Source organism: Schistocerca gregaria, chromosome 4 (genome assembly GCF_023897955.1).
Source record: "Schistocerca gregaria isolate iqSchGreg1 chromosome 4, iqSchGreg1.2, whole genome shotgun sequence".
Classification (NCBI taxonomy): domain Eukaryota; kingdom Metazoa; phylum Arthropoda; class Insecta; order Orthoptera; family Acrididae; genus Schistocerca; species Schistocerca gregaria.
Genome location: NC_064923.1, coordinates 774316311 through 774344032, shown reverse-complemented (window position 1 = coordinate 774344032; position 27722 = coordinate 774316311). Strand labels below are relative to the sequence as shown.

Below are 27722 nucleotides of genomic sequence, written 5' to 3'. Positions count from 1 at the left end.
CCCCCCCCCCCCCCCTGTTCATCACCTATGCTGATCTATTTCACTCCCACCCCAATGGGAGGTGGTTCTTACCTTTCTGTGGAACGTTTGGTTGAAATTGATAAAGTGGTTTAGGAGGAGATGTGGTTGGTAGCTCTGATGTTGCACATTCCTTACAATTTCTGTTCTTATTGAGGGACAAGCACCACCTTTATATGTGCCACTGTCATTATGGGGCTCATTTACCTTACTCTAGTGTGCATTCTGTATCTGCTTTATGTAATGCACATAGTCATTAAGTACAGGCAGTAATTGCTTAGTGTGTTCCATGTGATACTGTTTTACATGCTCTGTTGCGGAGTATGAGTGGACTTAATTGAGTGGTAATGTAAAGATAGTGCTGCTGGTTGAAAACAACTGACAGTTTGTGAAGTATTTGAGTAACTTATCCCTTATAATATTAAACACTGTTTAAGTACCTGCCCCCAATAATTTTTCCTGTAATTAATATTGATAGTTGTGTATGATGTTGTGTACAGGATTCTTGGTTAAGGAGCTGGAACTTCAGTGTTGTCGCCTGAGGGCGGATCCAGGAAAAGTGCATCCGGTGATGATTTCACTTGGTGTCTCTGTTCTGAAACTGATTCAAATATATGACACGTAAGTTCTGTTAAGTGTCAGTCATTAGTTGGAGTTACAAAATACATTAATTTTGATGTATGTAATTTTAGGATTTTAGCCAGAATAAGTAAAAAATAAAAGGTGTGTGTGTGTGTGTGTGTGTGTGTGTGTGTGTGTGTGTGTGTGTGTGTGTACCAACAATGGAAAATCTAGAATGGAATGTAACAATATAATGAAAAGGATAGTTGCTACTCACCATCCATATAACTGAGATGCTGAGTCGCAAAAAGGCACAGCAAAAACACTGTCAAAAAGTTAGCTTTCCGCCAACAAGGCTTTTATCAATGGTTGACAACATAACACACATTCACACAAACACAACTCATATACATACATGATCATAGTATCTGACAGCTGACTCTCGCTCTAGCTACCAGAGAGTAAGGTCCTGTGTGAGAGAGTTGCATTTGTGTGAATGTGTGTTGTGTTGTCTACTTTTGGCAAATACCTTGTTGGCAGAAAGTAAACTTTCTGACAGTCTTTTTGTTGTGCCGTTCTGCAGCTGAGCTTCTCCACTATATGGTGAGTAGCAACTATCCTTTTCATTTTATTCTTTTATCTATATGTGCACGACATATTCGATAAATTTTCAGTTGCCCAAAACTTAGGAAGCTTAGCAATCTAATAGATAGCATTTATTTTACTTTCCTCTCTGATGTGACACGAGAATATAGTTGCTCAAGTGCACTTCATGCTGTAGTCTCATATCTACATTGCATTATCAGCAATGTGCTGTATTTAAGTTGGAATGTACTTGAGATATGTTGTGGTAAGACTGAACATTAGAAGTTTAATTAATAATTTTGTGTTTTTTTTTTCTGTTTAGAACTTTGTTACTCTGTTATTAGCAGAATAGTTTTCTGTTCTTAATAACACTTTAATAAATACTTTTTGCAGATTGATTTCGGAGACTGATTTAGTATGGTACCGATCAGGAAATGAATTCCACTTAATTGAAGTTGTTGGTAGCTTGTTGGAAGATTTTGCCAACAACCCACAAATGGTTTCAGTTTCTGAAAGGTAAGCTTCTGACACACAACTCCAATCACTAACTCCTTGTCCTATCAGACAATAATTCAAAATCTTCAGTTTAGTGGTTACTACAGTCTTGTACTTATTTATTTTCTTCTCGTAGTAATTAATGGTACATGCATGGACATCATCAACTATGCACAACTACACCCCTGCTTGTGCACTCAAATATGTTTCTTTATATAATTGTCCAATAGTTTAATATATTGGATAATAATTCATTCACAACAGCTGTTTCTATGACAGTATTGTCACTTGCATAATAATTCATGTTAGTTCAGAGTTGTAAGGTGTTAAGGATAAGTCACGGCTTAAGTAACCTTTCAAAAATATTAAGTTAATGTCTGTAGATCATTTGGTAGCAAACTGTTAAACATAGCTCCTTCGTCAAAAGTATTTTTTCTGTTAATATTATCTTGTGTTAGACTCCCTGTATCATGGTTGTGAATTTGCGTGTTCCTGTTTGTGACCTTAGCGTGTTCTTCTTTTGAAAAAAGGAGAAAATATGAAAGTGCAACCAATGAAACAGGCTAAAAGAATATAAATGTCTAACCAATGAGACTGGCATAAATCATGAAATGGCTGGTAAGGTACAGACAGCTCTAGGACAAATGCAAGACCATAGAAGCATGTATTGCAAGCAGAAATGTAGATGCTGCGTGTAGGAAAATTAAATTAGAGAAAATGGAAGCAACAACAAAAATCAAGAGCTCAAATGTTAAGCAAGCTTTAAGCAAAGAAGGGAAGCTTAAAGGTGGAAAGAATGTATAGAAGAGGTATACAGGGGTCATGAATGTGAAGACAGTATTACAGAAAATGAATGATTACAACCATAACAAACCACCAAGTGTATGTTTTAAAGCGCGGAGTGGTAAAGTAACGAGGATAAATGCCAACTATTAGCTGGCTATTTCAGCACTCTTCTAATCTGTGAGAAACTCCTGGAGAAGCTAAACTTAAATTTGGAGAAGTTAAGACTGCAGAAAACTTACATAAAGTAATTTGTGACATCTAGGGAAAAGGCAACAACACTCACTGGCTGGAAGTGTGCCCTCACATTCCATAAGAAGAGAGACTGTACAGACCCAAACTACTACCTAACGAATTTTGTTGTAGCTAATTTCCTACAAAATATTTTGTAAAGGTTTATTACACATAATAGAAAAACAAGTGGATCATCAAAGATGTGAATACCAAAAGGCTTCAGAAAATGAAGGTCCTGTGTGGAACAGATTTTTGTCTGAAAAAGTATCCTCAGAGCAAGAACATTAACAGGTAGAAGTACTAAAGTTGTGCTCATTGAATTTCTTTTTAAAAAAAAGCTTATGATTCAAACAACCGGCAGACATTCTTGAGTGTCTTAGAAGAATTTGGGATAGATGGAAAAACTAAGACACTTACAAATTACATGCTAATGGAAACCATCTCCAGAGTCAAATTTCAGAGCCCATTGAGATTAAGACAAGAATAAGCAGAGACATAGACTGTCACTCATTTTGTTTTAACATCATTCTGGAAAAAACCATAAGAACATATACGTTCCCACTAAAGGAGGAGGAGTAGAAGGAATCTGTTTGGATTGAAAGTAGTAGTAGAAGGAATCCGTTCAGTTCAAATGGAGGAGTGTTCAGGGTGGAGTGCATAGAGTTTGTTGATGATTTAGCATTGATAGGCAACAATGAAGAAGCAGCTGTATAATGCTTGAAAAATTGAGATGGTGCAAAAAACAGAACTTGTGGAGGGAAGGGGACATCCAAACCCCGCTGCACGCACAGTGTCTGTGGCACAAGCCCATGACTGCTCCACAGCTGCCTTTTATCTCCAGGAATGACCCCAGTACTCGCTTGATAGGAGGCTGAGTAGACATCTTGGAGGCACTGGAACAAGGAAAAAAATCCCCACCCATATCCAAGATTGGATCTGGGAGTCCCAGGACCGGAGTAAAGTGCTCTACCTACTACACCACCACAGTCGCATACAAGCAGATTGGAATAACAAAGGAGCAATCTCCTACAATCCAAAGATTGGGTGCTACACAATGATTAAGTCAGATGTAGTTTACAGTTCAGAATATATGATATTGAATAAGAAAGGAGAAATGCAAAAACTAAAGAATAGTTCTTTTTAAAGAAAAGAAATTCCTTGTACTGCAGCAGAAATGAAGTGATGGTTCCTGCAAGAAGTGAAAAATGAAGATGTACATAAGCAGTCAGATTCCATAAGCAAGAGAAAGCTAAAGTTTATGGGCACCTCTTCAGAATTTGCAGATGCAGGTTTGCAAAGGAAGTCTTCAACTGTATGACCAAACTATAGACGATCACAAAATGGGTTTAGGAAATAAGAAAATATGTGAAGGAAGCTAGGATCCATCAAAAAACATGTGGGATAAAGAGGTATTTAGAATGAAGGCTGACAAATTCAGAAGGTTTCATGAAAAGCAAAGTACAAGGACCATCATCATGTGGAAAGAGAAAAGGAGGAGGAACCTCAATGAAAGAATGAACAAGACACTGGGATGAGAAGAATTTGACAAAGCACTGAAGAGGCCCATTTCAAAACAAGGCCCCTGTAGTGGAAAACATTGTCTCAAAATAGGCTATTTTCCTTTGTTAAAAATATGGTTCGGAGTGTTGCTATTGTGATAATTGATCATAACTTTTAAAAAGCATTTACAGTGAATGTTTTCACAAAGTACCTGTTACTTTTATGTAATTAAAGCCCAAAAATATTTAAATATCAAGTTCTGGTCACGTGATGGAAAACATTCGGTTATAGGCTGATGCTCTGGTGACATCTCACGCTAGGAGTAAGACGAAGCAATATGTGCATTATAGGAGCGTTAACCAAAGTTGCAAGGGTTTTACATACTTTTACTGCAAACAGGGAGTACTCCCTGCATCGTCATTAAACTCCCTCAAAACTAAGGAATTGTAAAACTTATGCAAATGGATTCGTATATTGCAACTTGACCGTCAACTATCAGTCGTGAGTCATCACCCAATGCGAGCAAAATTATTCGTGTCAAAGCTTGTGCTAATTTCTTGTGTAGAAGGCACTCAGGAGAGATATAGCACCTAGTAGGTGTTCTGTGGCACAACAGATAGTGGTTGTTGGATGATTTGGGAGAAGGGACCAAACAGCATTAGACCCAGCGTATGAGGGAAGTATGGGAAAAGATGTTGACCGTACCCTTTCAAAGAAACCGCCCGGGCCACGGAACACCTAAATCAGGATGTCCAGAAGTGGGATTGAACTGTCGTCCACCCAAATGAGAGTCCACTGTGCTAACCTCTGCGCCACCTCACTCGGTAAAACGGATAGTGCATTCTACTGTAATTGAAGAGGTCATGTGTTCCAATCCTGAAAGGATCATATATTTTTAAAAGTTTTTAATGAAATAGCCATTAGCAAGAACTGATTGTAGTAGTTGTTTCAATTGTGGGATGTGTTCTATATAGCTTTACATCAGTGTAATTCTGAGAAACAGGAGATTCGGACAACAGAGGATAAATGCATATACTTTGTGAACAAACAATTCAAATTTTTTTGGAAAGAATTGGTAGTTGTAAAGACATCGCTATACATCCATGGTACAATGAGGTGCAGGATGATGAGGTTATACGGAGAGATGCAAAGTGTGCACATCATTCAAGTGATAAAACTGTGAGGGCTGTGATGATTGCGAGTGTAAACTAATGTTAGAGTCTGAAGCAGAAATGCATATGTACGTTTAAAGAATAAGGATCCTAGCTGGACATTATGAAGATAAAAGCGGTCACATTAACTAGAAAAGATCTTTTTGAGCATGACATGTGTGAACAGTGATTGAAAATGCAAGCACCTGTAAACAACAAGGAAAACACAATAATATTCTGTTTCTGACTGATGGGGTGAAGTTTTGTAATTGATATGGTTTTCATATGAAAGGACTGTCATAGTTTTACAAGTAAGTTAAAATGTTCTTTTTTTGTTGGATTCAAACCAGCAATCTATGGATGTCATTTTATAAAATTTCACTATTTACTGCTCTGAGGTAAAACGACTATTTTCACTGAGAGTTCAATTATGTTGAATGACACTGTCCTCCTTTGTAACAGTGGGGAGCGTATCTCAGAGGTAAATTAATGTCAACTTCACAGTGGAACACGTATTTAATAAAGTTAGTGAACTTGTGCATCGATGTGGTGGCAATTTTCAGGTCTCTGCAACCACATTTTATGCATCTTCTCATTCTCTGGAACACAAAAAAAACTTTTCAGGAGTTTTGTAGATTTGCATTTTCTGAAATGTAAATCCCAAAACAAGACATCACTGTGACTTTGCATTATGACAGTAGAAGCAGTGAGCTAGCCAGTGAAGTCAAAGGTATCACATGACTAGAAAGGTCAGTTTTAGTGGGCACTCAAATTACTTGACTTCCATTTCTGTTTTTATAAAAGACTACTGAAATGGATAAAGCATATCAGCAGCATAAAATGGCATAATTAATCATTTAAGACAATTTCCAGAAAACAGTCTAATACCCTATTATTATGGTCCTTTGGAGAACCAGCCTTGACAAAACTGGTACACTTGTTGAACAAGTTTTATGAGACAGGCCAAGTACCCTCATACTTAGAGAAGAATATATAATGCCAATTCCAAAAAATTCAGATGCTGACAGAAGTGAATATTAATTACTATCAGTGAAATAAGGCTCATCGCAAAATATTCTCACAGATTACTTACAAAAGAATTGAGAAGTTGGTAGAAGCCAACCTAAAGGAAGATCAATTTGGGTTCCAGAGAAATAAAGTAATGTGCTAGGTAATACTGAGTATGGATATCATGGAAGATACTTTATTGGAAAGCAAACATACTTTGCTAGATTTGATAGATCTAGGAAAAGATTTCAACAATTTTGACTTTATTACACTCCTAGAAAATCCTTAAGGATAAAATACGGAGACTGAAATATTCTGTATAACTTATCTGGACACCTGAATGCAGCCATAAGAGTTGATGGACACGAAAGGAAAGCAGTAGTTTAGAAGGAAGTGTGACAGGGTTGTTAGCTACTTTCTCATATTGTTCACTCTATATATTCAGCAAGTAGTAAAGGAAATCGAGGAGAAATGTACAAAGGGATGAAGAAATTAAAACTGTAATTCTGTCAGTCAGAGATCAGGCCTGGGAAGAGCAGCTGAACAGAATGGATAGTGTCTTAAAAATATGTTACAAGATGAATATCAGTTGAAGTAAAACAAGGGTAATGGAATATAGCGTAATTAAATCAGGCAATGCTGAGGGACTTAGATTAGGTAGTAAACCACAAAGAGTAGTACTAAAGTTTTGCTACTTGGGCAGCAAAATAACTTATGAAGCCTAAGTAGAGAAGTTTTAAAATGTTGACTGGCTGTAGTAATAAATGCATTTCTGAAAAAGAGGAGTATGTAAACATTGAATAAAATTTGTGTGGAAGCAAAATGTGGTGATATACAGTTTGATCAAGAAGAGCAGCATCATTTGAAATGTGTGTTAGAAAATAATGCCGAAGATAAGATTTGTAGGGTGACTAACTAATGAGGAGGTACTGAACTGAATTTGCGGGAAAAAGAAATTTATGACATAACCTGACTAAAAGAAGGAACCAGTTGATGGGATGGACACATCTTGAGGCTGGAAGGAATTATCTAAATGCTCTTGAAAGGAAGTGTGGGGGGGGGGGGGGGTGGTAACAGTTGTAGAGCGGGACAAATGTTTGATTACAGTAAACAGGTTCAAATGTATGTACATAGCAGTAGTTAGGTAGAGGGACTTACACAGAGTACACTGGCATGGAGAGTCTTTGAACAGAAGACAAAAATGACGACACCTTATTTCACTAACATAATAGTTTCTAGCATATAAGTGGCATAAACTGCATGAATATTAAAGCTAGTAAGTAGGCTTCTACAAGACATTCATAGTTTCAATTTCAGTATGATCATCAGTTATCTGTTCTGCAATTAACAATACCTATTTCTAGTAATTGCACTAGTTTTCTGGCAACATGACTGACTACAAGTTTTGATAATAATGCTTTGTGACTTCCTCTGTCGAAAGTTTTGGTAATATTCTAGCCACTTTCAACTTTTCATTTATTTTTTCAAGAACACAATTTAAAAAACCAGACTGCTGCTGACATGATGCTCTGAGAGCTTCTAAAGGTATACTTGAAATTACCTTATTGCCAAAATGCTGTCATGTTGTAAGAGACTTGTTAATATTTGTGGATTAAGGCGGTCTATAGTTTTGAATATGGTTTTCTCTCGTTTTTGTGCATGGAGTTAGCTATAGCCATTGAAAACTTATCAAGGAATACACAATTTTAAAGACATTGTCTAATTATTTTTTTTTCTTTATAAACATTGTTATTGCTATTTCCTTCCATATCGATGGAACAGTGGGTTGTATGGAATCGTATTCCTATAGTGTTATATATTCCTATATATGCTGAAAATTAGAGTCTAAGTAATTTTTACATGTGTTTCCCACTACAGGGAGATGTCACAGTTTGTTATTATTTCTTAGCATAATGTAAAAGAAGTTTGCACTTCAGAATAACATAGCCTTTGAGAAGCAAACTTCCAGAAAGAGATGTTCTTGAGATACTCATTAGGACCTTTTGTAGTGATGAACTCTCGTAAGTTTTATGTGATAATTTACACTATAGAAAATCAAATTATGCACACACAAGTAACAGTACTTCATTAAGCACTAAAATTGTGAATGGTGCTCTGCAGGCTATGACTATACGAGGGGAATGTTGTTCTTTTAGTGGTTTACACTTACATCCCAAGTGTATCTTCTTTCCGCTTGTTAGTGTAAGGTTCTTACTGCTCTGTGTTCTAATAATCATTCTTCCTGTGGTTTTCCAGTTCTACTTGTTAGATTTCTCAGCAGTGTGCACAGTCAATATGTGCATGAACGTAAAGGAAAAATGTGCCCCAGTCTGTGCTGCAAAAGTGTGTTGAAAATTATTTATTTATGCATCTGCTAACGTTATTACATATGATTTGCAACTTAGGAGCTAGTAAAGTCCATGTTTCACAGTCCTTTACTTTAAAAAAAATTACTCCATATTTTAACAACCATTTTTTCTGAATTTTATATTTCATTCTTCAGCTGTGAAACAAAAGCCACATTTGACTACTATTTCTTAGATCTATATGAGAGAAATAAGTATTCTAGAAAATGAAGAAACAGAGGGTGAAGGAAGGAATTAAGAACGAGGCTGTGTTATGGGATAGAGAGATAGTTGAGGGTCTACATTATTTCAAAAATGTGTTTAATAATACAGAGTGGTTATCAACAGTGGTTAAAAAATAAAAATAGATAAATTCTATGACAGAGTATGGCTAAGTAGCTGTTACGTGTCAGATTATAAACAAGGAGTTCCGTATTTCAGTTGGTTTTTTAGTTTATTCCACTGTGTATATGTGGAAGATCCTTAACTTGAATGATGATTCAAAGTTTACATTACACTGTAGAGACCCTATAGTTGACTGCATAAGTTATTTTAAAGGTCTGAGAAAGACAAGAGCATGCCACTTGCAATAGGAAGTCTACAGTCCATACATTAGAAGATAGTTGACAGTACTGTTGTTTGGTGTTGAACATGAAGTGCAAAATGCTGCTGTCAGTACTGCACAAAAGCCATAGTCACCTGTAACTGAAAAAACAATGAAGCAGTGCAACAGATCCATGAACAAAATCACTTTGTGATACACAAACAAAACACAGGGCGCACTTTGTCAGTGATCCTCTCCTGTCAGAAAATGTGACCTCTTCATTCTGGCAGATTTCCACACTGGTTGTTGGGCACACAAAGTGCAATACTTTGGATGTCATTATAACCTTCTCCATTGTCCCATGCTTCAGACTTCTCTAACATGATTCCTTCCTTTCTTCTGTCAGTGGCATACATTGCATATATTTCGGTCTTGGACGGCACATGAAGCAGGAACCATTGGTACTCCCGAGAAAGTGTGAGAAGAGATTTGTTGTACATCCTGAGAGCTTAATGTCAAACAGTTCTCTCATGTGCTCCAGACAACCATGCATGCTATTCTTGTATAATGCTGCTCTATGCATGGTGAAACATTCCAGTCTTGTTTTTTTTTAATATCATTGAATAATATGTTGTAATGTCCTCAGTATCCAAATGAAGCACATCCCTATCTTCTCTTCACAGACACAGTTTTAATAATTTTATTTTTATATTGATTGAGGATATCATTTGAAGTGTAGCTAGCAAGTAATAAAAATACATGAAACTTCGTGGCAGATTAAAACAATGTGCCGGATCAGAACTCAACCCTGGAACCTCGTCTTTCACGGGCAATATTCTTAATGGATAGAACTCGTAGAAGAAAGGATACTGCAGAGAAATATCAGCCACAGCCTAGGGTATTCAACAGAACTGTATTAAAAACTATTCTCTCTTCCTCAGCCATTGGTGCACAGAATTCGGTATTATCTTTCTGTCCTCAAGCTGATGGTTGTTATGAGCTCCCTTTAGCAGCTTAGGTAGATGGCAGCCCAGTGATAGCAGTTCCACACTGTGGTGGTGGTGGTGGTGGTGGTGGTGGTGGTGGTGGTGGTGGTGGTGGCAAACAAAGCAAACAAGTTCTCTATCCTGGATTTTGTATTTTATCATTAGTCGGGCAGTTCCCAAGCAGTCTAAGACACTGTGATGTACCGGCAGATAATTCTTACAGGTGCCATTAAAGTGGCTTTTTGTATGCGACAGATATTTTATCAGTGCCAGAGGTTTTCAAGTGCCCTCTAAGACCTTTCGGCACTGCTCCAAATGCGTCAGGAACCGTGGCGACCCTCCCACTTGTTTATGCCAGAATTGCCATAGTTGAGTTTTCAATCCCTCTATCTGGTTTTTCAAGTTCTTTCTTGTTGATTCTCCTGTCATCTTGGAAGTGATTGTCAATGATCCACACATTTTCTCCACATGTCTGGTGCATTGTGCTCCAGCGTTGTGTCACTCTGGAGTCCAACAGTAATTTAGCTGACTTTTTCTGACTTGTGGTTACATCAGTTCCTTGCCACCAGCAGTTGGTAATTTTTGACATAAGTTCCAATGGATCATTTGTGCCACATCATTTGCCTCTGCTTGTAACGAGTATGAATGGTCAGTTGTTTCATCAGCTTCTTTACAGTGTCACCACTTTGGGTCTTTGGATGATTTGTCAATTGTGGCTTTGGTGGCGGTAGTTCTGTAGCTTGTTCGTGTGCAGCTCAAATCGGTCCTCCATTTTCTTCTTCAGGGCTCTTTTTGTCGTAGCGGTCCCTTATAATTAGAGTGTCCACAGAACCGACATGCGAGAAGGGTTGCTGACCCCTTTCAGGATTGCGGAGAGAAACATCCCCAGCAGAATGAAACAATAAGACTTACCAAATAAGTATGCAACTACTTCGCCAGACAACATGTGACAGTGTTCCACCAATTGAAACTCGTATGACCAACGTAACACTCCGCCGACCTGGCTTTAGAAGCACACCTGGACTGTCAGACCGACAGTGTTCACCAACCGCTAGGGACAGCTGCGCCCAATACTTTTACTGACCCCAGCGTTGTATTCACTTGCTGTAGCATTGTTGTAGCACATTGTATTTTGTATTGTATAGAGTAGATTTTGGTCAGTATTTTTCTTCCATTGTCTTGTTAGCTTATTTGGTTTGTCACCACAAGAGCCGTGGGTTTTTGTGTTGTTCTTGTGTTTAAAACTTAAGTGTATGCCAAGAAGGCATTTTTTTCTTTAATTAAAATAAAGTGTATTAAAATTGACTGACTGCAGGATGCAACACTTCTCTTTATTTATTTTGTCTACAGTCTTCTCCAAAGCCTACCCATGTTATGTTTAATTGAAAAGGGATTTCAGCCGGGCATTGTAGTACATCTTTCCAGTAGTGGTTCTTGGTTTGCTGTACCTTGAGAAGGTTGTTGTTGTTGTTGTTGACTTCAACCAGAGCTGATTCTTTGCTGCCTTTCACACAGTCTGCCAATGCATGCTTATCTTCTTCTTCCACTGTCTGCCTCACTTGCAACAGAAATTTACCAGCTTCTTTTTCTGGAAAGTACACCCTTTGAGTGTTGGAATGCATGGTGAACTATCATGAGTGTCTTGTTTCCCTATTATCTAAATTATCAAGCTATAGCTGTGTCCAGTTCACAATGCCAGGAGTGTATCTGATCACTGGTATAGTCGAGGTATTAAGTGCTTGGTGGTATTGCCACCTTTCAATTTGGTTTTCAAAGTTTTTCTGAGCCTTTGAGTGTACTCTTTCTGCCTACATTGGTTACATGCCCACGCTTGATGTTTCGAGCTGCAAAATTACTTTGTATTTGCAGGCTTTAGACTGATGACACTCAGTGGTACCCAGGTACCATTTTGATGCCTTCACTTTATTAGATGTTTCCCTTGCTTAGTGCCAGTGTGGTGCATTTACCTGAGCTGAATTCTATGCTGAAGATTTGGACTATTTGTCAGAGACTGGATTTCAATTTCAGATTCTCTATTGAGATTCGGGTCATCTGTGTACAGCAAGTGGGATGTTTTCTGAGAATTTCTCACTGATTGATAGCCTGGCTTTGTTGTCTGTGTGAAGGTTGACAGGCAAGTCAAGGCAATAATGAGCAACAGTAGTCCATTTAGAAAAAGATGCTCTTGATGTTGAGTGCTCCATAATTTTTTCAGGCCGATAGTTGTTTTCCAGTGTTCCATCACATTTTTTGTGAATTTCTGATGTTTTTGCTGACTACATTGGTTTCCAGGTACTTACAGTGACTTGTTTCTTCACAATTTCCAAAGCTTTAGTTTTTCTTGGATTCAGCCAATGATTCATTAGGTACTCTTTGGTCTTCTGGTTATTCAATACATGCCCTTTTGTGATATTAAAAGTTACCTGCATCACATCTCAAGCTTTTGATTTTCAGTTCCACCTTAACATTCCACTTCACTTTCTCAGTAGTTTTTAATGCAGCCTGTGATTGCAGTAGCTGCAGTTCTTCTGTTACTGTTGTACTGTAGATTAGACATTTCTTGGTCTGTTGTTATCAGAGCAGTTGCAGTGACACCATTAACGTCGTTCATCAACTACTTTCTTTCTATAATGGACAATGCATGGGCCAGAATTTTATGTTTTAAATTCTTGTTGCCTTTGAGTCAGTGTGCCAGATATCATACATTAACATCTATACCTGTCCTCTGCAAACTACTGTGAGTTCATGGCAGAGGGTCATCCCATTGTACTAGTTGTTAGGGTTTCTTCCTGTACGATTGGCTGGCCAGGGCGGCTGAGCCATTCTAGGCGCTACAGCCGGGAACCGCGCAATGGCTACGGAGCAGGTTCAAATCCTGCCTTGGGCATGGATGTGTGTGGTGTCCTTAGGTTAGTTAGGTTTAAGTAGTTCTAGGAGACTGATGACCTCAGAAGTTAAGTCCCATAGTGCTCAGAGCCATTTGAACCTTCCTGTACGATTCACGTATTGAGTGTGGGAACACGTGCTATAATTAATCTAATCTTGGCCTCAGGATTTCTGTGTGAGAGATACATTGGAGGCTGTAGTACACTGTTGTTTGGAAAAAGTGAAAACCCAGACGTGATCACAATGAAATTTATTCTAACAATTAGGGACATGGCAGTACTCAAATGATTAGCATTACAGACCTGTATATGCACTGTGGCTGTGTAAATTTAGTAAGGAGCAGCACAGTCACGTCACTGCAGTCAGATCTGCTAGACATCATGGCATGGAATCGAAGAGTGCTTGAATATGCTGCTGGGAAATACTCTGCCTCGCAGCTTGTAGGTGCATCCACAAAGCATCAACTGTGGTTGCAAGAGGGACTGAACAGATAAGTTGCCGACTGACCGTGTCCTAGACATGTTTGACGGGGAACATTTCAGTTGAACTGGCAGACCAGTGAGGCACTGGAATCCATTGTTTTTCACAGAAAACTTCCACATTCCTTGCCACATCTGGCAGGGCATTGTTCTGATGAAATATAACATGTGGAATGACCTGCAGAGGGGCAGTGCCTCAGGTTGTAAAACCTCTCTAATGTAATGGTAGCTGTTCAGTTGCCTCAAGATGTGGGAGGCAAGATTGTGTGTTACAGGCAGTGACAACCCCAAACTGTCACACTTGGCATTTGTCCACTAAGCCACTAAACAAGGCAATCTGCCCAGCTGCATTCACCACGGCAGCATCGAGGCGTATGCAGCGATTGCTATAGAACAAGTTGTTGTGGGGATATCTGAAAATACATTTTGCCACTCAGCATGCCATTGTTGTTAGCGTCGGTGGGTTGTGGTCAATGGAAGCCAACAAAATAGCATGCATGCCGCCAGTCCAGCCTGCAGAAGACACAGTTGAATTGTCTACTCAGACATTTCCATTTCTATTGCATTGCTGTGATGTCGGACCAACATTGCGGATGAGACTGTTCTGTCCATTATTTCCAAGAAGAGAAGAGGTGGTCATCTCTCGCTATGGTCACATTGTGTCATCCAGTAGCCTGTGGCTTTCTGACGGCCCCCTTCTCTCCACTGGTTCTACATAAGCTTCACTGTTGAAGGAGCAAGTCCTGTATGAGCCACAATGTCATGGGGTGACAAACGCCTCATGGAGTCGTTCTGCCGTGTTAAAACACATTCACATGCCGTACTCACCCTGTGATGATGTAGGTGAGGGAGAGTGGCACTTGGTTATACATTCTTATTTTGTGTGGTGGCTCCACACCGACTGAGCGATAGGTAACACTGACCTGACCTGTCTTGTCACACAAAAGAGGATGTTGTTGGGCCCACTTGCACACTACCTGTCTGCCATTTAAGTAACATATCATGGTTCCCCTGTTAAACATGTCCACTTATTGTAACATGTTGCAGTTCATTGCTTCTGATTGTTTCACTTTTTACAAACAGTAGTGTATATTCCTAGAGTCATCAGTAAATGCCAGTTCTGTACATTTCATAAGTTGGTTTATTGAAGTAGTTTACTTCTGTTTTAAAGTGTCTGCCAGTTCAATTTCTTCACTATGTCTTGATTTTGTATGGGATTGATTTGTGCTTCTTCTAGGTCAAGTTTGACATTTGTGATTCATGGTATTGTTGATTTGACCCTTTTATGTACGTCAGAATCCTGTTGGTGAATCTTGGTTGTAACCTGCTGAAGTGCCAATAGAACTTAGCACCTTCTTTTTCTGACATCTGATGTTAGGTTTGATATCTCTGGTTTTCCTTGAGCGTAATCTGTATCCCTCTTCAAGCTTTGGGCCAAGAATTTTTCTCATGATTTTGCATTCTTCCTTCAGTGTACTTTCCATGTTCCTTTTGTATGGAGTGTTAGTGTCTCACTTGCATACAATATTTCAGGCTTGATTACTGTGTTGTAGTGACTTATCTTTGTTTGAATGGACAAGCATTTCTTGTTCTGTGTGTCTTGTGTTGTGCTGTAAGCTGTCTCCATTTTTTTGTAGTCTAGGCTTCTGTGAGATTTTTTTCTCCTCCTGTAGGTTTTAGGATCTCACCTAGATATTTGATGTATAACTCTGTTTATCTTGACATATTTTGTGACTGTTTTTTGTATGTTTAATTTTGATTAGAATAATTCAGACTTCTGGAAATAAATTTGTAGGCCATCCTTTTTGCACATTCTTTTAGCATTTGTATTTGTTTTGTTGTTGTTGCTTCAATATCTGTATTATCTGAGAATAAGGCCAGGCTGTCTGCGAAAGCTATGTTTGAGATTTCTATCTTGTCCCATGATCATTCTAGTCGTGCTGGTTTCCAATGTCCGTGGGTTTTCAGTTCTTTTTGCCATTCCCTCATTACATTGTCCGGGACTAGGTTGAACAGTAGTGGAGATAATCAGCCGCCTTGGTGCATTCCAGTTTTGATCATGAAGGGATCAGAGATTTCACCCATGAATTTAAATTTTGATGTTGGCCAGCCAATGTCTGTCTCATTAGTTGTAGTGTTTTTGTGCTGAGTCCCTGTTCTTGTAGGATGATGAATAAAAATTGTCAGTCAACAGAATGATATGCTTTTTTGAAATCTGTGGAAGTGCAAATGATTGGATTATTCCTGATAGCCTTGTTTTTCAGAATTGTTTTCAGATTGATTTTGTGTGTGTGTGTGTGTGTGTGTGTGTGTGTGTGTGTGTGTGTGTGAATGAATGAATGTCCAGGGTGGAAGCCCGCCTGGTATTCACGTTCCCTTAATTTGCAGGTGACATTTTTCCTGTGCCGATTTGTGTGTTGAAATCACCTAGCAAAATTTTTATGTCGTCTTTTGGGATCTTGGCCATCACTGTCTCTGAAGTTGCCCAGAACTACTATTGATTTGAAGTCCTTTTCGTTATCCACATTTGTATTCATCGGGATGTGTACGTTGATCATTGTGTACTTCTTGTTTGCGCACTAGCAGTACATTGTCATTAGCCTGTTGTTTATGAGTGTGACACTTCTCTGATTGAATTGATTATCTTCTTGTGTACCATGAAGGCCATGCCCAGAAGTAGAGCACCCCCTGGCAATTCATTTTTGTGTCTTGCTCTTGAAAATGGAATAGTTTCCATATCCATCGTGTCTTTGTCTATTATGCATTGTTTCCTGCAGGGCGAGCCTACATTCTGCCTCACTCAACAACCCCTCCCCCGCCCCATATCCCGAATTTCTTTTAACTTTTTGATCCTCTCCCTTTTCCCCAACTCACTCTCCATCGCAATGCAGTGCATTTACTGTCCATTCATCTTTGCTTCTCCCTCCCTCCCCCCCCCCCCCCCCCTTCACCTACTCACCACACATAATTTAAACTTCATCGCTATTCCTTAAAGTAATTAAATAGAGTAATACACATACAATGAATTACAGAGTCAGTCAGAAACTGATGAGCCTCTCACAGAAGTAGATGTACACAGGGCTCAACAAGCTTTCAGCAGCAAATTGATTAAGAATGTAGGGAAGTCTGCAAAGAGAAAGAAAGTCTTGTTGCTAGGTAGTTCGCATGCTAGGGGTGTGGGCCAACTTCTGCAGGATGAATTAGGGTTGGATTACCAGGTCACAAGTTTTTTCAAACCTAGTGCTGAACTTGGGCAGGTTACAGAGGATTTAGGTTCACTATGTAAAGGTTTTACTAAGGAAGACACCGTGGTTATTGTGGGTGGGCCGGGCAACAGTATTGACAGAGATCCGGGGTACAGCATAAAGTGTGACCTGGCAAAGATTGCATCGGCATCGAATCATACCAGTGTTGGGTTTGTGTCGGTTCTGGAGCGCCACGACCGACCTCATTTGACCTCTTCTGTCAGGAGAGTTAATCTGGAGTTGGAACGGCTACTTGGATCTGGTGCAGGGTCACACATTGGTGTGGTTCCTGTTGATTCACTCTGTAGGTGGGACTATACTAGACATGGCCTACACCTCAACAGGAAAGGGAAGGGTAAACTGGCTGGGCTGGTAGCAGGAAATTTAAAGGGGGGAGGAACTACATCTCATGGTGGAAACTCTTTTTTAGTGTAAGATCAGTGTCCAGTGGGAAACTCAGCCAGGCAAGTACTAAAGATGTTAAAGTTCAAGATACTCACAAAAGTAAAGTGAAAAATAATATTAGTATATTTCATCAAAATATTGGGGAATTGAAGAATAAAATTGATGAGCTTCTGCTTTGTTTAGAAGATATAGAAACCAAGAATGTAATAGATATACTATGCCTGTCTGAGCATCACATTGTCACTGATATGCAAAAGGTTAGCATCAATGGGTACAAATTAGCTGCACATGTAAGTAGAGATAATATGATGAGAGGAGGAGTTGCCATATATGTCAAAAGCTTCCACAGTGCAAAAAATTTAGAAACTAAAAAATTTTGTGTAGAGCAACATATGGAAGCATGTGCCACTGAACTTAAACTAAAGGATGGCACTTTCATAATTGTAACAGTGTATAGGTCCCCCTCAGGGAATTTCCAGCTATTTCTGGAAAACTTGGATGCTTTGTTGTGCTATCTGTCAGACAGGGGGAAACAAATTATCATTTGTGGGGATTTCAATGTTGATTCCCTGAAAGAGTGTAATAGGAAGAATGACCTTTTAGTATTACTCAGTTCTTTCAATTTGAGCTCCGTCATTGATTTTCCTACTCGGATAACAAAGAACAGCAGTACATTGATAGATAACTTTTTTATAGACCAAGATAAGTTTAAGGACATAAATGCTTATCCTGTTGAGAATGGTCTTTCAGATCATAGTGCACAGCTTGTTACAGTACATGACATAGCTCCATGCAGTATAATAAATCAGACTTTCAAAGCAGTGCGTTCAATTAACAATATAAATATTGCAAACTTTAGGGAAAGCCTACAGCAGCTAGACTGGGATGAAGTGTATAAGGAACCCGATGCAAACTTGAAATATAACTTATTTCACAATACATTTTTAAGGGTATTTGAAAATTGTTTTCCCAAGAAAATAGTTAAACATAATTCCAAGAAAACATATAAAAAACCTTGGCTAACTAAAGGAATAAGAATATCTTGCAACCGCAAAAGAGAACTGTATCTAACAGCAAGATGGAGTACTGACCCCGAAATTGTTCAATATTATAAAAACTATTGTGCGGTACTACGAAAAGTTATTAAAAAGTCCAGAAGCATGTGTATCATGTCTGAGATCAGTAACTCTGATAATAAAATTAAAGCAATTTGGAATATTATTGAAAGGGAAACAGGGCAACCAAGAGCACAGGAAGACTTTAGTGCAATAAAACTGAATGACAAGTGCACTAACAAACAATCAGAAATTGAAAATATTTTGAATAATCATTTTTTAAATGTTGTGGAGAAAATAGGATCTAGATCTTCACTAGAAGAGGCAAGGCTATTAATAGAAGAGGCCATACCTGCACAGTTTGAAACAGCTGTAATTCCACCAACCTCTCCCTCTGAAATCAGTAAAATAATAAACTCACTAAAAAGTAAAAGCTCTTACGGAATTGATGGCATTTCCAGCAAAGTACTTAAAGCTTGTTCCCCACAGATAAGTAGAATTCTCAGCCACGTATGTAATAGCTCTTTGGAGCAGGGTGTTTTCCCTGATAGACTGAAATATGCCATTGTAAAACCATTGCATAAAAAGGCGGATATGTCGGATGTCAACAACTACCGCCCAATCTCTCTTCTGACAGCTCTATCAAAAATTTTTGAGAAAGTAATGTATTCAAGAGTAGCCTCCCATATTTGTAAAAATAAAGTACTAACAAAATGTCAGTTTGGTTTTCAGAAAGGCTTTTCAACAGAAAATGCTATATACGCTTTCACTGATCAAATATTAAATGCTCTGAATAACCGGACATCACCCATTGGTATTTTTTGTGATCTCTCAAAGGCCTTTGATTGTGTAAATCATGGAATTCTTTTAGATAAGCTAAATCATTATGGTTTGAGTGGGGCAGTGCACAAATGGTTTAATTCATACTTAACTGGAAGAATGGAGAAAGTTGAAATAAGTGGTTCGTGTAATGTTAAAACAGCCTGATTCCTCAAACTGGGGTGCTATCAAGCACGGGGTCCCACAGGGTTCGGTCTTAGGTCCTTTACTGTTCTTGATATACATTAATGACTTACCATTCCACATTGATGAAGATGCAAAGTTAGTTCTTTTTGCTGATGATACAAGTATAGTAATAACATCCAAAAACCAAGAACTAAGTGATGTAATTGTAAATGATGTTTTTCACAAAATTATTAAGTGGTTCTCAGCAAACGGACTCTCTTTAAATTTGGATAAAACACAGTATATACAGTTCCGTACAGTAAATGGCACAACTCCAGTAATAAATATAGAATTTGAACAGAAGTCTGTAGCTAAGGTAGAATTTTCAAAATTTTTAGGTGTGTCCATTGATGAGAGGTTAAACTGGAAGCAACACATTGATGGTCTGCTGAAACGTCTGAGTTCAGCTACGTATGCTATTAGGGTTATTGCAAATTTTGGTGATAAGAATCTCAGTAAATTAGCTTACTATGCCTACTTTCATTCACTGCTTTCGTATGGCATTATATTCTGGGGTAATTCATCGTTGAGTAGAAAAGTATTCATTGCACAAAAACGTGTAATCAGAATAATTGCTGGAGCCCACCCACGGTCATCCTGCAGACATCTATTTAAGGATCTAGGGATCCTCACAGTAACCTCACAGTATATATATTCCCTTATGAAATTTGTTGATAATAATCCAACCCAATTCAAAAGTAATAGCAGTGTGCATACCTATAACACCAGGAGAAAGGATGATCTTCACTATGCAGGGTTAAATCTGACTTTGGCACAGAAAGGGGTAAATTATGCTGCCACAAAAGTCTTTGGGCACCTACCAAACAGCATCAAAAGCCTGACAGATAGCCAACTAACATTTAAAAATAAATTAAAAGAATTTCTAGATGACAACTCCTTCTACTCATTGGCTGAATTTTTAGATATAAAGTTTAAAAAAAAAAAAAAAAAAAAAAAAAAAGACTTAATCATTAGTGTCATGCAATATTTTGTGTAATGTAATTTCTTGTACAGACATCTTTTTATTAACCTGACACGTTCCACATCATTACGAAGTGTCGTATTCATGATCTATGGAACAAGTATTAATCTAATCTAATCTAGAGACGGAGAAAAAACAAGAAAAAGTGGTTGTAATGTTGGCAATACTACAAAACATAATGAAAAAAAACAGTGAATAGCTGTGCATGAAATTGTGCTATGTTAGACGTGAGAAATGCATAGTTCTGCAAAGCAGCATAAAAGTAGACCACAATTTTCATTTCGTAACGAAGAAAGGAACCAAAAACACTGTAGCAGTCGGCATTTCCTGACGTAGGCGAAAAACCAAGCAAAAATTATCGTAACTAAAAACAAACAACTTCTTAACATACTATGTTTCGATCTAGAAAACAAATCAAATAGTAAATACCTTTAATTACAGACCACTGATGATGCTTCACTTCAGTATAGCGAAACGCGTATGGTGAGAAAAGCACGCATTTTATTGTAGTTTTAATGGCGGAACAAAATTACCATCAGGAATTCTAAAGCAGCTACGGAAAACACGGCCAAACAATTGAAGAATTTAAGAACGTATAGGTTTACAGATTTACAGGCCATTATCTTTTGTTTATCAATCTCTAATGTTAGGTTGTGCAGTTTTCGTGCTTGGATCAGTGTGTTTTTGTTGAAGTTTCTGAGAAATTTAGGGCTTTTGTGTGGTAGTTTGCCAGAGAATGCCAACTTTCTATGTAATCATGCAATTACAGGTCCCACAGAATCAGAGTTCCTGGTTGTCATCTGTTGATGGGTGGATTGGTTACTGCCTGGTGTGCTATTGTTGTTCCTCATTCGAGCCATGGTTGCTTGTAATCTTGTTGGTCCAGTGTTTATTGTTGTTGTTGTTGTTGTTGTTGTTAACCACTTCTGTGGTGTAGCAGTCAGCATCACTGGCTACTAATGCAGAGGTCCCATGTTTGATTCCCAAGGACCACCTCAAATTTTTCTGTGCTGGCATAGTCTGGAATGGGGTTCAGTCACTCTTACAATGCAAAATGAAAAGCTGCCTGATTATGAACAGCAGTGAAATTTACATGCAGGCCTTCAAAGTGGTGTAAAATAGAAAGGTTGCCCCTAGGCTAGTAGCCACTTTATTAAATATGATTAAATATTTTACTGAGTAAAAAGTTGAGAACAGTTTTCTGACTGTCTCTTGCAATTCTAATACTACTATATAGTCTTCATCAATACTCCAAAAGTCACCTGATGGTATGATGTTGATGGTAATTTTGCATGTTCTTTATTGTAGCACTATTATTTCATTACAAGTTTCTTCAGTAATTTTTATTTCAATATTTGTGATGTTTTCTTCCAGGAGAATAACCATTACAAGAGCAGCAGACCTTATGTCAAAGTGCCTCACATTCCTATACAGCAAGCCAAACACACAAAATCTAGTGGATGTGCTACGCTTCACCCAGTCAAAACTAAATCGACTGTCCAATGCGCTGTAAATATAGTAATTAATTGTGAGCATATGGAAGTTATTTTATTGAATAGTGTGAAATATTGAATGTTATAATTTATTTTTGTTATTATCTTAGCCTTGTCTGTAAATGATTCATTTACTTGTACATATTATTTTTATGAATACTTTGTACAGCTTTAATGTTACTGAAATTTTATGACAGACTGATGATCTTTAAACACACATTCTTTCCAAGTACCTTATTTGTAGGAATATGGTATTATAAATTGTGAAGTCTTTGCCACTGTGTCAGATATGAAATATAAAATCAGTCAATTCCAGTATCCCACCAAATGAGCTAAATAAGCATGAATTCCATTTATGAGGAAGGTGAATGAATGCCTTATTTTTAAAATAGTTTTGTACCGGTGTAAATTTATACATACTATATCAATATTCTGCAGCTTTGTGCTGCTACTGTGTTTACATGATTTTAGATGATAAAAGTACACATCATTTTTGTTGTATACATTGTGATATTCAATACTTTGTCCTGGATCGGAATAGTCATTGAGAAATAGCCGTGTGATCTGCGATTCATTTGGTATACAGTCTGTGTAAGGCTTTAGTCTTGTTCATAAATTTTTTAATGTACCTTTGTACTTCTATAAAATGATGAAATTTATGTATATGACACAAAACTCGTGGACAATTGTGGATGTTGTTTTATATAAATTTGTATTTTTGAAAATACCATGCATTGGGTTTCTTGTTATGTTTGCTTTCTGTTGTACCTTTATAATGTAAACTAATACACTGATAGATTTACTTTCTAGTAACATTTATTGAATTAGTTTTGATTTATTGAAAGGTGTGCATATACAGAAGTAGTAGTTGTAACTTGTGGGCATTGGTCCCTCAAGCTGGGGACCTGAGGATACAATCATGGGATGTGAAATCTGCTGTGGCAGTATCTTCATCACACACTCTTCACTTAGAATCTCACAAGTAGTATGATATTGCTGTGCCACCTGTTAACAGCTTCATCGTCTGTACATAGGAATAAAAGTGCTGACACACCATTAAGATCTTCATCCTGTTTGTTCACCAAACAATGTAATAAGACAGACTCAGAGTGGTTTGTAGATTCCTTAGTTTTGGAAACTGTGAGGAAAACTGCCTGGGGATGAATCATACATTAAGGAAAGGGAGCCTTTAAAAAAAAAAAGGAAAAAAGGTACCTGTCTCAAAAAGCAGCAAGTTTGTGATAAAGCCCTATGAATTATCTGCAGGAAGTACATGCTAGTTTCTTTTTTTATACAGGAAAGTCAATAGAAGAGAAACAAAATTCCTTCTGCCAATACTCTGAAAACAGTGGGCATATTAAGTAATAAATTTGCTGATTTATTAATATGTAGCACGTGAATATACTAAGACAGTATCTGTTCTTTCAGACATGTATGAGAGAACAGATACCATCCATTGGTGACCATGCAGATCGTTAGAATGAAATTGCAATGAAATGAAAACCCTTAGCTGCTTACAGGTGTTGACATAAGTCAACAGGGACAAAAGAAGAAAATGAAGATGCACAAACAGTGCTCGGACCCTTACTGGAATCGGCAACACGTTCCACATCATTACGAATTGTCTTATTCATGATCTATGGAACAAGTATTAATCTAATCTAATCTAATGAGGTTGCTCAGGTGGATAAAGCTTATGCCGTGTAAGCAGGAGATCCCGGGTTCGAGTCCCGGTTGGGGCTCACATTTTAGTCTGTCCCCGTTGACGTATGTCAACGCCTGTAAGCAGCTAAGGTTTTTCATTTTGTTGTAATTAATATTGTAGTCACTGCCATTTAAATTTTTATCATAACTGATACGCGTGACAAGTGTACAGGCACGCATACATCATACGCAAAAGTGAGTTCGCTGGCAGAACTGCTGTGTGAGTCGTATTAAGTTGCCTTAGTACAACCAATGTGTACACAATATTCATTGAATCAATCAAAATTATACACATACAAAAAATAAAGAAAACAATGAACGAATGTTCCAAAAGAACTGAAATTACTAATGAGGGGTCATGTTAGTCTAAAGTAAAGCAACTAGCAGTAAATGTAATTACTTTGCAACCCAAGTAGCATTCTTACTAATGTACAGAAATGAAGTAACATATATTAATATAAGAAATAAAAAAATTGTCAAACAAATCATTAGAGAGGATGAAGTCGTGTAACCTTGCTAATAATCATTCTTCATAAAAAGCAGTTTGATTTAATACAGTGTCATGTGCAAAATGAAAATTATGGCAAAACGTTAAGTTGAATGATCGAAGGTTATGAGATGGCGTATCATAACAAGCAAATTGATTGTATGTACATAAATAACATAGAACATACCCTCTAAGATGGGGGGAAAAACAAACACACACACACACACAAACACAAACACACACACACACACACACACACACACACACACACACACACACACACACACACACACACCAGCAAGGAACTATCTGAATGAGACGGAAATCTGTATGTGTGACGTACATGTACAGACAAATAAATTATTACAATTTCGGAAAAATTCAGAGAGAGCTTCATGAGCTGAGCAAGTCATTGGTCTACCTCTGGTCCCTATTCAAGCAGTTAATCAGCTGGGTGTTGATTGATAGTTGGATGTCTGAATGATATTGTACCAAATTCTGTCCAATTGGCACATTAGATCATGAAGATGGTTGGAGGGTCCTCTCCATAGGGTTCCAAAAGTTCTCTGTTGGGGGAGAGGTCCGGCAACCTTGGTATCCACGGAAGTGTTTGGCAAGCACAAAGACAAGCAGAAGAAACTCTTTCCATGTGCAGGTAGCCATTGTATTGCTGAAATGTAAGACCAGAATGGCTTGCCATCACTCCTGGATATTGAGGTGTATTGGTGGGCAATGGACAGGTTGGTATCTCACCACTTTCTGGGCTGCTTCCAAACTTGTCTTGGGGCTCAGTTCAAAGTGAGACTCACCACTGAAGACAATTCTACTCCAATCAATGAGATTCCAGGCCAAAGGCTGTTTGTATTGCATCTCTTCATGCTTGACAAATACTAGCTTGGCCAGCAAAATCTCTGGAGCTCTACTGAATTAAGAACATTCTGGGCAGGACCCTTCAACCATCTTGGGATTTTGATGATCTAACACACCAATTGGACAGAATTTGATATGACATCCCTCAGGAGGACATCCAATAACACTCAATGCCGAGCTGAATTGCATAAAGGTCAGAGGTGCACTAATGCGTTACTGACTCAAGCAATCTGTGAAGCTGTTTCTCTTGATTGAATCATTAACATTTCTGAAACAGTAATCATTTGTTTGTCTGTATGTGGACATCACATCTACAGATTCCTGTCCAATTCGAATAATTCATTTGTGGTACCTCTCTCTCTCTCTCTCCCCCTCTCTCTCTCTCCCTCCCTCCCTCTCCTTCCCTCCCTCCCCCCCCCTCCCCCCCCCCTCCGAAAATGTAACACACTCTTAAAACTACTGTTCAAGTGAGAAATATCATACAGTCATCATCATCATTTAAGACTGATTATGCCTTTCAGCGTTCAGTCTGGAGCATAGCCCTCTTATAAAATTCCTCCACGATCCCCTATTCAGTGCTAACATTGGTGCCTCTTCTGGTGTTAAACCTATTACTTCAAAATCAGTCTTAACCGAATCCAGGTACCTTCTCCTTGGTCTGCCCCGACTCCTCCTACCCTCTACTGCTGAACCCATGAGTCTCTTGGGTAACCTTGCTTCTCCCATGCGTGTAACATGACCCCACCATCTAAGCCTGTTCGCCCTGAATGCTACATCTATAGAGTTCATTCCCAGTTTTTCTTTGATTTCCCCATTGTGGACACCCTCCTGCCATTGTTCCCATCTACTAGTACCTGCAATCATCCTAGCTACTTTCATATCCGTAACCTCAACCTTGGTGATAAGGTAACCTGAATCCACCCAGCTTTCGCTCCCATACAACAAAGTTGGTCAAAAGATTGAACAGTGCACAGATAGCTTAGTTTGGTACTGACTTCCTTCTTGCAGAAGAGAGTATATCGTAGCTGAGCGCTCACTGCATTAGCTTTGCTACACCTCGCTTCCAGTTTTTCACTATGTTGCCATCATGTGAGAATATGCATCCTAAGTACTTGAAACCATCCACCTGTTCTAACTTTGTTCCTCCTATTTGGCACTCAACCGGTTTATATTTCTTTCCCACTGACATTACTTTCGTTTTGGAGATGCTATAGTCCTTACATTTCTGATGTAGCTCTGAAATATTACTTTGCAAACTTTCAATCGAATCTGCCATCACAACTAAATCATCCGCATATGCAAGACTGCTTATTTTGTGTTCACATATCTTAATCTCACCCAGCCAGTCTATTGTTTTCGACATATGATCCATAAATAATATGAACCACAGTGGAGACAGGTTCAGCCTTGTCTTACCCCTGAAACTACTCTGAACCATGAACTCAATTTACTGTCAACTCTAACTGCTGCCTGACTATCCATGTAAAGACCTTTAATTGCTTGCAAAAGTTTGCCTCCTATTCCATAATCTCGTAGAACAGATAATAACTTCCTCCTAGGAACCCGGTCATATGCCTTTTCTAGATGTATAAAGCATAGATACAATTCCCTGTTCCACTCATAACACTTCTCCATTATTTGCTGTAAGCTAAAGATCTGGCACTGACAACCTCTAAGAGGCCTAAACACACACTGATTTTCATCCAATTGGTCCTCAACTAATACTCGCACTTTCCTTTCAACAATACCTGAGAAGATTTTACCCACCACGCTGATTAAAGAGATACCTCTGTAGTTGTTACAATCTTTTCTGTTTCCATGTTTAAAGATTGGTGTGATTACTGCTTTTGTCCAGTCTGATGGAACCTGTCCCGACTCCCAGGCCATTGCATTTATCCTGTGTAGCCATTTAAGACCTGACATTCCACTGCATTTGATGAGTTCCGAATTAATTTCATCCACCCCAGCTGCTTTATTGCACTGCAATCTACTGACCATTTTCTCCACTTCCTCAAATGTGATCCTATTTCCATCATCATTCCTATCCCATTCTACCTCGAAATCTGAAACATTACTGATTGTATTTTCACCTACATTGAGCAACTCTTCAAAATATTCCCTCCATCTGCCCAAGGCATCCACAGGATTGACCAGCCGTTTTCATGACCTGTCCAAAATACTTGTCATTTCCTTCTTACCTCCCTTTTGAAGACTGCTAATTACACTCCAGAATGGTTTTCCAGCAGCTTGACCCATAGTCTCCAACCTGTTTCCAAAGTCTTCTCAAGATTTCTTCTTGGATGCTGCAATTATCTGTTTGGCTTTGTTTCTTTCTTCAACATAACTTTTTCTGTCTACCTGAGTTCTAGTATGTAGCCATTTTTGATACGCCTCCTTTTTCCTTTTACAAGCTGCCTTGACTGTGTCATTCCACCAAGCTGTTTGCTTCTTCCTGCTTTTACACACTACTGTTCCAAGACATTCTTTAGCCACTTCTAGTACTGTGTCCCTGTACCTTGTCCATTCCTTTTCCAATGACTGTAATTGACTATATTCAACTACCTGGTACCTTTCTGAGATCGCTGTTGTGTATTTGTGCCTGATTTCCTTATCCTGAAGTTTCTCCACTCTTATCCTCCTACATATGGACCTGACCACCTGCACTTTCGGCCTCACAATCCCAATTTCACAGCAGATTAAATAATGATCAGTGTCATCAAAGAATCCCCTGAATACACGTGTGTCCCTCACAGCCTTCCTGAATTCCTGATCTGTTATTATATAGTCAATGACAGATCTGGTTCCTCTGCCTTCCCAAGTATACCGGTGAATGTTCTTATGTTTAACAAAAGAGTTTGTGATTACTAAGCCCATACTGGCACAGAAATCCAAGAGTTGTTT

At 38.4% G+C, this 27722-nt stretch overlaps 1 protein-coding gene across 1 annotated transcript in view; it reads left to right on the top strand.

Moving 5' to 3' along the window:
• Positions 1-22492, top strand: part of LOC126266642 (nuclear pore complex protein Nup155) — a 223436-nt gene extending 200944 nt beyond the window's left edge. The window contains exons 24-26 of the mRNA XM_049971033.1: positions 519-639; positions 1558-1680; positions 21642-22492. Of these exons, the coding sequence (XP_049826990.1) occupies positions 519-639; positions 1558-1680; positions 21642-21780 (383 nt within the window). The 3' untranslated portion in view covers positions 21781-22492. The remainder of the gene's footprint in view (positions 1-518; positions 640-1557; positions 1681-21641) is intronic.
• Positions 22493-27722: the final 5230 nt, after the last annotated feature.